The sequence below is a fragment of the Cyprinodon tularosa genome, unplaced genomic scaffold (assembly GCF_016077235.1).
Source record: "Cyprinodon tularosa strain WSP-4 unplaced genomic scaffold, ASM1607723v1 ctg312, whole genome shotgun sequence".
In the NCBI taxonomy this organism is placed as follows: Eukaryota; Metazoa; Chordata; class Actinopteri; order Cyprinodontiformes; family Cyprinodontidae; genus Cyprinodon; species Cyprinodon tularosa.
In genome coordinates this window covers 66,898-79,465 of record NW_024039022.1, presented here as the reverse complement: position 1 = coordinate 79,465, position 12,568 = coordinate 66,898, and the positions used below count along the sequence as shown (strand labels likewise).

Here is a 12,568-nt window from a genome sequence, read left to right as displayed (position 1 = left end):
TGGACCTCAGAAAACACAATGGACCAACACCAGCAGATGACATGGCACCCCAAACCATCACTGACTGTGGAAACTTTACACTGGACTTCAAGCAACGTGGATGAAGTGCCTCTCTTCTTTTCCTCCAGACTCTGGGACCTTGATTTCCAAAGGAAATGCAAAATTTACTTTCATCAGAGAACATGACTTTGGACCACTCACCAGCAGTCCAGTCCTGTTTCTCTTTAGCCCAGGCAAGACGCTTCTGACGCTGTCTGTGGTTCAAGAGTGGCTTGACACAAGGAATGCGACAGCAGAAACCCATGTCTTTCATACGTCTGTGTGTGGTGGTTCTTGAAGCACTCACTCCAGCTGCAGTCCACTCTTTGTGAATCTCCCCCACATTTTTGAATGGGTTTTGTTTCACAATCCTCTCCAGGGTGCGGTTATCTCTCTTGCTTGTACACTTTTTTCGACCACATCTTTTCCTTCCCTTCGCCTCTCTATTAATGTGCTTGGACACTGAGCTCTGTGAACAGCCAGCCTCTTTAGCGATGACCTTTTGTGTCTTGCCCTCCTTGTGCAAGGTGTCGATGGTCGTCTTTTGGACAACTGTCAAGTCAGCAGTCTTCCCCATGATTGTGTAGCCTATAGAACTAGACTGAAAGACCATTTAAAGGCTTTTGCAGGTGGTTTGAGTTAATTAGCTGATTAGAGTGTGGCACCAGGGGCCATCAATTTTGAACCTTTTCACAATATTCTAATTTTCTGATATGATGAATTTGAGATTTTCATTTGTTGTCATTTGTAATCATCAAAATTAAACAAAATAAACATTTGAAATATATGAGTTTGTATGTAATGTATGAATATAATATACAAGTTTCACTTTTTAAATGGAATTACTGAAATCAATCTACTTTTTCATGATATTCTAATTTTATGACCAGCACCTGTATTCAGTATTAGGTACTTTAAAAAAAAAACAGTAAAAACACAGAAAATACAAACTTGTGTATTTGCATATTTTAAGAAAATTAATGGAGTTGTTCAGTTATTCCACATCTGAAAAAAGTACTGTTCAAAGTATTTATGCTCATGCTGATTATGGAAGATTGGAAACTTCTGACCACAGCGCCACCTATTGAAAAAAGAGGAACATTACTATCTCTTTAGGGGAAAACATTTGTTTTTATGGTAACTTTCAGTTACACAATTTTTATGCAATTGCATGTCTACAACAGCACTGCAAAATTATTGTGAACATGCTCAAAACCAGGGAAACAACTGACTGTGTGAGCATGAATAAAAAAACTGTGGAGAGTGAAGTGAGAAGTTTGGCTATATTTATAGAATGGAATAGAATAGAATAGAATAGAATAGAATAGAATAGAATAGAATAGAATAGAATAGAATAGAATAGAATAGAAAATCCCTTTATTGTTCCACAATGGGGAAAGTGTGGTGTTACAGCAGCATAAGGCAATAGCAGAAGTGGTCACACAATATGGACCTTAGAAAGTATAAATATAACATAAGAAAATAAAGTATTGTACTTTACACTGTTTTTACAATATAAATACTCTATATCTGGAGTATAAAAAAATCAATAACAGCTGTGAACATTTTTACAGAAATAGATATGTGAAGAATAGCAGAAACACCAGAGATGCGCAATAAAGTTTTATCTTATATACTCTAATAATCCCAGAGGGAAATTACTTCTCTGCATTTAACCCATCCCCTTGGGTAGCAGTGGGCTGCCATTGTGCGGCGCCCAGGGAGCAGTGTGGGGTGAAAGGTCTTGCTCAGGGAGCCAGAGTGACTGTCTGTGGGATTCAAAGCCCTATGCATCCCTGACTCTAAAACATTCCCTGACCGGGCAGAGAGCGCCGAATCCTAACCACTAGACGACCAGGGATGTAATCATGTTTAATGTGACTATTTAAGCTGGATTGTGCTCAAAGATGCAGATTGAAAATAATGCAGAAAGTAAATAAGGTTTTCAAGGAAATAAAAAAATTCCACATTTTAAACACAGTGGTTTCACTGTCCATGTCACTGCAGGACATGCTTTTATAGACACTAGAGGGAACCAGAGATCTTTCATATAGTGCCACATTTTTTCATCAGATTAAATTTAACTATAATATAGATCACAAATGTTGGAATATTTTATTTTAAGAAAGTTTGATTTTTTTTTTATTTTTATCGACCACCCATGGGGGCTGGAGACACACTTCCCGCTTAAATCTGCCAGCTGGAAACAGTAGGCCATTATTACATGAGCTGAAAGGAAGCATCCCACACTGGGAGTATTCAAAGGAGTATTAGGCTGTAATCTCACCAAATACAGCCGTTCTAGCAATAGATCTCTGCTGTAATGCTCTGAGGAAATGTTGGTATTAAATATTTGCAAAGTAAATGCAAACAAAAGAACTGTGATCAAGTGGACGAAAGGGGAAAAGAAGTTTAGTTTACCTCTAAAGTTTAATCTGAGAGATTGGTTTCAACCCACCTTAAATTCATCTCAGCATCAAGTTCAAAAAGCGATGAAGTTACGTACATTTAGCAGTAGGCTACTGGTATTTCTCTGCTATTTTTTAACACTTTGGCAATGTGTCATTAACTGTTGCTGTAAATAAGTTTTAGTGTTCAAGGCAGCCATATTGTATTTTAAAGTCAGGTTTGATAAGAAGCCTTCGGTATCAAAAGCAGACAATCATGGGTAATGTATCACAAATGAAACACTAACATCTCTAATTTCAATTATGCAAAAAATATGTTTTTTAGCTGCCAGAATGTTTAATGTGTTAAAAAGTGTAAAAAAAAACATGTATGTTTGGTTTACAGGGTTAAAAGTTAGGACAAAACAAAAATATTTTCTAAAGAGGAAAGATGATTTTCCTCAACAGGTATTTTCTGGGAGAAAAAAAAAACGTTTTCAAGCTAATGACAAAAAATATGGATCTTAAAGAATGTTTCTAGTTTTCTAAAATCCTTCTGCTGTGAAATTTAAAATCAAATGTTATTTGTAAAAATCTGAAAAAGCTTCTGAGAATGGAATTTGTTCATAGAAGACAGACAGACAGACAGACAGACAGACAGACAGACAGACAGACAGACAGACAGACAGACAGACAGACAGACAGACAGACAGACAGATAGATAGATAGATAGATAGATAGATAGATAGATAGATAGATAGATAGATAGATAGATAGATAGATAGATAGATAGATAGATAGATATCACAGGTATCAAAACACTGACGCAGTTCCTGTTTTCCGGTCTTGATTTTAACATGTAGTTGCTTGAAATGGGTTAAGCTTGAACAGGAGTTTATTTTGAAAATCAACCGGAAGTCTCATGTAAGCTGCGTGCCGCTTCACACCGGTGCGCTCCTTCAAGGTGATGAGGAAAAAAAGCAAGTTGTCAGGTTATCAGTGGACAGCCACGGCTTCTGTCGGGACGCAGGTAAGGCTGACCCACATGGCGACGCTCACCTTTACTGTACCTTTGGATCCACAATTAATGAATAATAATGCAGCTCAGGTAAATGTAGGAGCGCCTGTAAGTTTCTGTAAAGTTGAACCTATTTTTAGGGTGACTTATTGAGCAGGTAATCTGCTAAAAAGCGTTTCGATCTAATGTTTTTGAGCTGATATCTTGCTTACAGCATCGTTATTGATAGGCATAATTTAGAACATATTAATGTCTCTAATCCACATTCTCGGTAATAGCTGTTTGCTCTTGTCTGACTAGTTTTTCCACTTTAGGTCAACCAAGGTGGGGTCAGGTTCTTCTTTTGCCACCAACTCTCAGCCAGACGGTTTTATTGATGATTTCAATCACTTTAGTTAAACTTTTTTAAACGTGTCTCTGCTTTAACACACCAGAATCAAATAATTGGTTTATAAGTAAGACTGTGGGGAACTTGTCTGCATGCTGTGGCCATTTGATCCAGGTGTGCTGGATTCAGTGGCGGAGCTAGATGGGGGGCCAGGGGTGGCCATGGCCACCCTTACCCAATCATTGGCCACCCCTACCATTTTTTTCCCACTCTAATAAAGATGGTGGCAGCAGTAATTCTCTCAAGTGGAATATTCAAAATCTTAAATTTTTTTGTGGTTAATTATACACAGTATAATGTTAGTATATACAATATACTAACATCAAAGATGATTAGTATAGAATTCAGGCTCTTTTCAGAACTAGATTTTGTGTTATATGGGATAATGAGAATATTATGCGTCTCTACAAGTCATCTTGGAGTCTTCAGTGAAATCATAGATAAATAACAATTTCAATATAAACTTATCAAATAATCAATTTATGTTGATATTAGTGCTTGTAAATATCAATTTTATGTGGAATGTTTATTGATACAAGTAGGTAAGTAATGATGATAAAAAAGATTTATCTCCCAGATCTCAAAACTGAAAGAATTTTATCCACTATACCTTTTATTTAGAAAGCACGGATGTTAATAAATATATATATATATATATATATATATATATATATATATATATATATATATATATATATATATATATATGCGTCTATTTGTTAGCAAAAGCTGTAGGAAAGTATAGTTTGTCTTTATTTAGAAAATGTGGGTGTTTGCTCCTTAATTTTCCTGTTGGAACAGTGTAGACTGACCGTGAGGTTCTGGAGCCTATCTACTTTCGGCCCCCCCCTCAGTGTACATTGGTTATTGCCTGGCCACCCTTATAAAAATGTTCTGGCTACGCCTCTGAGTGGATTAGGGAAAACTCAAAAAGTTGCAGGATACTTGAACCTAAATTTCAGATAAGAAAATCACGTTTCAATATATTGCAGAATTTGCCTCTTTATTTATTTATTTTTTTCTCATGCAAACTAAATCGTGTGTTTAATAATTATCACCCACCAATATATTTCTACAACATCTGAATATCTGTGTGTTACAGTACATCTATAAATAACAACAGTGTTTAAAAGAAAAACAGAAATTGGCTATTGTTTTTGGAAAAAAAAACTCTCCTTGTAGCCCCATATTTTTATTTATTTCTTTCAAAGACACAGATACTAATGCTTGTGTTCCATTGTAACATGTATTTTTATCTTTTATATCTGCCACACCTCCGTAGTTGTATTTCAATTCAAAGCCATGATAACCTTTAGTGTCCTTCCTCCATCAGAGCGCGGCAGCATGATCCCAGTGGGTGAATTCAAAAACTTTGGGATAGATTCGAACTCCCAGTTCCGGGTCCTGAAACCATGGTGGGATGTTTTGTCAGAGTACCTGTGCATTGCGATGCTCATGATTGGTGTATTTGGCTGCACCCTGCAGGTGAGGTATCAGTCAGCATGAAAGATATTTTTACAGCATGTTACTCCCTTAATTGCTCCAACTTAAGATTCCTGGTGGGGTTAATTATTTGCTTCTTATGTGCTTGTTGTTGCATCCCCCTAGTGACGTGTAGGAATGTTAAATCCCCCCCACACCCTTCTCTGTCTGTTTCAGTACTAAAGAAAAAAAACATTTGCAGTTTCTGACCTCCAAGCTACCTGAGTACTTAAAAAGTATATATCACTCTCAACTCTACACTAGTGATCCATAGAAGGTCACATTGTTTTAAATGTGAATAAATATCTTAGGAATAAATGAGTCTTTCGATGCAGAAGGATAATCTCACACTGAAATCTTAAGAAAAATCTAAGCGTCTAATACTGGTATTTTTATTCAGTGGGTTAGAAATGGCAGTAAATAAAAACCAAAACAACGGCCTCAAAATAGATGCAGCTGAAACATTAAAATTAATTATGTGCTTTTTGATCGATCAAAATTTTCTAGGAACTTCAGTTTAGTAAACCGTAGCTTCTTGCTTCCGGGGTGTGTGTGTGTGTGTGTGTGTGTGTGTGTGTGTGTATGTGTATGTATATATGTGTATATATATATATATATATATATATATATACACACACATTAGGGATGGAATGGCTTATGAAAACCGTCCGGACCGTTCGGTTCGACTGTCTCGGTTCGGTTCGCGTGTGTTATGTTCGGTTCATGCGCTGCTCCTTTTTCTCATAGGCGACGCGTGTACACTCCAGAGCAGAAGGTGGCGGTACTGCGACCAAAGCCAACCACCAGTAGTAAACAAGAAGAAGCGAAGCAGCGTAGCCGGGTGTAACAGAAAAAAATCAGTTGTTGTGGAGAATTGTGTAGGTATGGCTAGTGGGAAAGAACAGGAGTTGGAAGACGTGCCAGCAGCACTTTATAGGTCTGCTGTATGGGTATAAAACAAAGGATGAGAATGTGAAAAAGCAACTCTTTTTTTTGCCTTGGTTAAGGATCTATCATGCTGTGGGCTGTTTCCATTCTAAACGCCTTTGGAAAATTTTTACTCTACATGGAATCGTGAAGTCTTTGAATCGCAAAGGAGTTTTTTAAACAATCTGTTGGCATTGAATGGATCATCATTGGACCTTCAACAGAATTATGATCCAACGTCAACACAAAACTGGTTTAAAAGATGCAGCATTGACCTTCTTCTAGGACACCCTAGTCCTTGGGTCCAGACAGATATTCTGTTAAAAGCCCATTGGGTAAGCTGTACAGGAAAGATCCATGACTGGAGAGACTGAAGAGAGGGATGGTGAGATGGGGCAAGACTTTAGCAATTAGCAGCTGTGATACCTAATTACTCTACGTGTGGTTTTTGTTATAAAAAAAAGATTGCTAATGATCTAATAGAAGGTTTGATTTCTCTTAATTTTTCATTATGATGATGATAAATTACTGTAGCAAAAGGAGGGGGGATGTAGTACCCTAGAGTCCCAACACCTGAATAATGAAAAGCTTATTTTTTGTCTCTTCTTAACCATTTTAATAATTTGATTCTTTCATCATGCTCTGCCATATTTTACTTCCTAATGCTCTCATATTTAGGCCATTAACCCACATTTTCCCTCTGATTTCTTCAGCTCACCCAAGACAAGATTGCATGTCTGCCCAGCCATATCACCAGCCCTGTGAAAGACGCAATAAACTGCAGCTACATCACTGACCATGAACCCAACAAGACGTCAGACAGAACGCTAGACAAGTCTGTCAGCCCCATCGTAAAGGAGGTGTTTGGTCGCAAGAATAACCTGGACATTCACCAATACTTATTTGTCAACCACTATTGCTACGAGCGGTTTGTGCACTGGTATGCTAAGTACTTTCCGTACCTTGTGGTGATCCACACTATGATCTTCATGATAGCAAGTAGCTTCTGGTTCAAATTCCCTGGGACATCTTCTAAAATAGACCTTTTTGTCAACATTTTGGGGAAGTGCTTTGACTCACCCTGGACCACAAGGGCCTTGAGTGAGGTTTCAGAGGAGAGAGGAGAGGAGAAGCTGGTGAGTTTGAGGAGGAACACCATGTCGAAAGATTTTAAGGACCGGGCAGAGGAAGAGGAGACCATAGGGCTTATTCGCTCCGCCTCTGTGAAGTCTAATCCTGAAAAGAAAACTCCGGAGCCTCAGTCTACGCCTTCTGTGTTGGACAAAAAGGAGGGAGAGCAGGCCAAAGCTCTTTTTGAAAAGGTCAAGAAGTTTCGAACTCATGTAGAGGAGGCAGATATCTTGTACCTTATGTATGTACTACAAACCTCTCTCAAAGTCTTCAAGTTCCTCATAATCATTGTTTATACTGCAGTGCTAGTATCGAACATTGAAATTGTTGTGCGCTGTGATGTCCCTCCTGACCTGACTGGCTTTGACATCTATTGCTGCAACCACACCAAAGCCCATCTTTTCTCCAAGCTTGCTTACTGCTACATCTGCTTTGTAGGAGTGTATGGACTCATGTGCATCTACACCCTCTACTGGGTGTTCCACCGACCTCTGAAGGAGTACTCCTTTGAGTATGTCCGACTGGAGACGGGTATCAACGACATACCGGATGTAAAGAACGACTTTGCTTTCCTGCTTCACCTTGTGGACCAGTATGATGCTCTTTATCCTAAAAGGTTTGCAGTTTTTCTGTCTGAGGTCAGTGAGAGCCACCTTCACCAGCTCAACCTTAACTATGAGTGGACCAACAAAAAGCTGCGCACTCACCTGACCAAGAACTCCAACGATAAATTAGAGCTCTATCTTTTAGGGCTGCCAGGGCTGCCGGACACCATATTTGAGATTACAGAAATTGAATCACTCAAGCTGGAGCAAGTTAAAAATGCCACCATTCCGGCTTCTGTGGCGAAACTGGAATCTTTGCAGCAGTTGTCCTTGATCTACTGTCCCGCAAAGATGCAACTGCCTGCCGTAAACCACCTCAAAGAGCGATTAAAGGTTTTACGTCTGACTTTTGAGACTTCAGAGGAGATCCCTTTGTGGATGTATTCTCTTCATTCTCTGGAGGAGTTATATCTTACTGGTCCTTTGATCAGTGAGGTGTCCAAAAGCGGTACCCTAGAATCCCTGCGATCTCTAAGTTCTTTAAGGCTCCTCAGTCTACGGTCCAACCTTAGAAAGATACCACCCAGTATCGTGGATCTGGCTGCACAGTTAGAGAGGTTGTGCATCCACAATGAAGGGGTCAAGCTCCAGGCTTTTAGCAGCCTGAAGAAGTTAACAAACCTAGTTTCATTAGAGCTGTCAGGTTGTGACCTTGAACGCATCCCAAGTGCTGTTTTCAGCCTCAACAACTTGCAGGAGCTGGACCTGAAGGACAACAAGCTCACCACTGTGGAAGAGATCCTGAGTCTGCAGCACTGTCGGCGTTTGGTGACTCTCCGTCTGTGGCACAATAAAATATCCTACATTCCTGAACATATCACTAAGCTGCGCACACTGGAGACTCTGGACATAAGCTGGAATAAGCTGAAAAAGCTTCCGTCTCGGCTGTTTTACTGCACTAAACTAAGGCACCTCGATGTCTCTCACAATCAGATCACATATCTTCCTCCAGAAGTGAGCATCCTGCAGGGTCTTCAGTTCTTCTCTGCTGCCTTCAACTCCCTAGAGGCTCTGCCAGAGGAGCTGTATTCCTGTAAACGTTTAAAGACACTGGTTCTCTGTAACAATTGCCTTTCATCTCTTAGCTCCAGAGTGGAAAATTTAGCCCAGCTGGTGCGGCTGGATATTAAGGGAAACCGCCTAGAGTCTCTACCAGTGGAGATAGGGGACTGTCCTCTGCTGAGACGGAGTGGATTGATAGTAGAGGACAGCCTGTTCGACCTGTTGCCTTCAGACATACGAAACAAGCTGAGTCAAGGCTGAAACTGAAAGCTTGAGACAGTCACAGACTCGGACATTAATAATTGGCCAGTTTGCTTCTTCAGTCAGTTGTAGAAAAAAAAACACTATAAATTGTCTTGAACTTTTATTAAAGATCTTGTTTTTAAGAACCTGTTTTTTGGTCATGGATGGGGGGGTCAAGATAAAATGTCTGAAGACAGGATTCCCCTTCATACATACACAATCCAAGGATCCAGCACTGCACCCGGTTTAACTGTTGCGGGCGAGTATTTTAACCCAGATCCATGTTGTTTTTGTCTTAGTATGTTTGTGCCGTTTTCCTGTAAAACAGGTTTTGTATAGCCTGGTGAGGTGTGTCCCAGCCATGTTGAGTCATGAGCTCTCCTTTAGGTTTAAAAAGAATAGGAGAAGAAAAACACCTTTTTAGATGGTCATCAACACTAAGTAAACATTTAAATGTTGTATGTTATTTCTTGAAGTTTTAGTATCAATACAGAATTGCAATTGTTTTACCAAAATGAAAGGAAAAGCATGCCTCTTGAGTAACTGCGTAAAATGATTGCTCAGTTAAATTCTTGCTCCTTTTATTTATCTGGAGGGTATAAAACAAAACTGAATTCTTTTGTACCTTCAACTGTAATGCAGACATGCTCTGCAAGCCAGAACATGACTACAAAACAGGATCCTAGGAGTAGAATGAACATGCATACCTCTGCTGTTAAAGCTACAATGACCTTCTCTGTGTATATCGTACTATGTTACAGATCAGGATTCAGGTCAACTTAAGGAAGGTCTTGCAGTAGCTCAAACAAAATTAGCTGCAGGTTCTATGCCTTCATACCAAGTAAATCATTACTGTTTATTTTCCCTTGTAGTTAGGGGGGGGCGGTGGAATGAGTCACCAGTATTAAACGAAACGGAAGTACGATCTTCAAGACTGTTTCTTCAAGGTAGTAGTGGTGATATCTATAGTTACAGCTTTACTTAAGTGTTTTATCCTGATACCCCGAAATAAAATCAAGAGCAGCTGATTGCTTTAAAGGTTTGTTAAAGAGCGTTTAAGAACCGAAGGCATCATGAACGCCTAAGAAAGAAACTACAAACTAAATGTCATTGCTTGTAGAACATAGACATACTGGGATATCATGAAGGACAAACAAAAAATCATGAGGGTCCTTAAAGTAAGGCTGCAGATCTCAATTATTTTAGTGATCAATTAATCTAGTGACTATATATTTGATTATTCTAATAAGAGATATTCTTAATAAATGCACATACCCCAATAAACAAGTATTTACATGTAAAACATTTTTTACAAAAGTCAAAGCTCAGAAATGTTGTTTAAGTCCTGAATAGAGCAAATTTACAAAGGTTTTTCATCATGGCTTAATTTCTGCTATTAATGGGTTCTTTCAACAAGTAGCCTGTTTGCATTCTACAATTATTGATTAGTCAATGAATGTTTCAATTGTTTATTTAAATAAGTGACTACTGACAAGTGAAATAAAGGCTTCAGCCCTAATAATTTAAAGACCAGGCATTTCTGGATAAAAATGTTCCACATAAAATGAGCTTATTATGCATTTAAATATAATTGCACGGTCATGCCTAAACATGATGTATGTTAAGCAGAGGTAGAGAAGCCAATATTGAACGCATTTTTTAATTGAGCTTGAGAAGAAGTAAAATACCATCCAATAATGACTTAACTAAGAACATAATGTTTGGTTGAATTGTAGTTCAAATAACTGATAACATTTGATTTAATATTTTTGAAATGCCATTAGAAGACAAACATTTTAAACTTTTTGCACAGATTCTGCTATTGTCTAAGACTAACCTAAAACAGATGCAAATGAAAAAAAAAATTAACAAATACAGGCTGAAAAAAGACTTTTCCTATGATATTTTTTTAACATGAAAGCAATACTTACAGTAGAAAAAGTACCTTAAGTGTCTACTGTTTACTATATATTCAGTTATGTTGCCACTGCAGGCTCAGCAGGTAGAAAGTAACAACACTGAAGCTTGTAAGCACAATAAAAACTCATTTTAACAAACTTTGACTGTATTTGGTGCATTTCTGGTTAAAGCAAGCTTGTTCTTCTTTATATATCATTCAGCATAAAGTAAAACACGTGATGCAGTTACACTACCAAAACTACATTTTGGAAGTAAATGTAATTAGTTACCTCTGCTGTAGAAGTTGATGACGGCAGCCATTAAAGGTTTTTCCAAAATAAAATAAAAAACACTGAAGCCCTATGTGTTCTGTACCTTTAATATAAGAATACAAAGAATTTGAAACCTAAATTTAAATTTAAGTTATTTTATGGGGAACTGAAGCTGAAATGTAATCAATCCAAATTCATAAACACTGCCACCTACTGGTAACTTTTTGTTCCTGCACCCTGGTGTTCTATGTGCTCATTTGGTATAAAAGTGGACTTATTCAAAGCAGTCTTCTAATCCAATGCTTTACAGAGTGGGTGCTTGCCCCCTATGGAGGGCCAAATGTTGGAATAATTTCACAGGAATAATGGTAAAGATCAACTGAATAAATGACCGATTTTTGTTTAAAAAGCAATTTTGCTATACAGTGAAATACATATAAATCTTTAAATAATTCATCCTTAAAAGTATACATTTTATGATGCACTTAAGCATCAAAGTTCAAGTAAAAAATGAATACAACCTTATTAATATACAACTCTTGTACAATGTCTGAGACACATTTCCCCATGCGAACAATGAGGTATCCATCCAGCTTCTTTTAATTGATAAATGCTTATGAGGTTTTGCGCGCAGCTGTGATCTGAAAAGTGTGGTGTTTATTTGTATTCAGGCAACACATAGCCTTACTTTTTACTGCAATTAAAGCTGCTGCTTTATTGGCATAGCCTCTTCCAGGTTTGCGCATCTAGACACTGAATTTTGTCAATGACCTTTTTGGTTTAGGACTGGATCTTCAGTCATCCCAACACATGGATAAGTGTTGCTATAATTTGACAAGGAATCCACCCACCGCGTTTGCTGAGTCCTCTATAGAGCTTTTGCTAAATTGCTAATGAGGCTCAGATTCTCTTATCTTCAGAGATATTGCTTTAAGGTTTTAGCTGTCTAAGGCCTGACATCAGACTTCACAATTATTAGACTTTTGACATTTTAAGGAGACCATACACATGCATACAACACTTGATTTCTAAATATTTTCTTCCACTGCAAAAATATATTATGTACAGTAGTTTATTTCCCACAAAAAAATACATGGAATACACAGTGAAGAGAAGTAAATACGATGCAAAAGGCAAAAACCAGTCTGGCTTGTCTGCAGCCTCTACTAAAAATG

The 12,568-nt window shown here is 38.1% G+C and overlaps 1 protein-coding gene across 1 annotated transcript; it reads left to right on the top strand.

Annotated features, from left to right (window-relative positions):
- The first annotated feature begins 3,349 nt into the window (after positions 1-3,349).
- si:zfos-323e3.4 (volume-regulated anion channel subunit LRRC8C) lies at positions 3,350-9,368 on the top strand. The gene is made up of 3 exons (XM_038292439.1): positions 3,350-3,456; positions 5,166-5,317; positions 6,955-9,368. Exons 2-3 carry the CDS (start codon positions 5,177-5,179, stop codon positions 9,238-9,240), a joined length of 2,427 nt encoding a protein of 808 aa, XP_038148367.1. The 5' UTR covers positions 3,350-3,456; positions 5,166-5,176; the 3' UTR covers positions 9,241-9,368.
- The last annotated feature ends 3,200 nt before the right edge of the window (positions 9,369-12,568 follow it).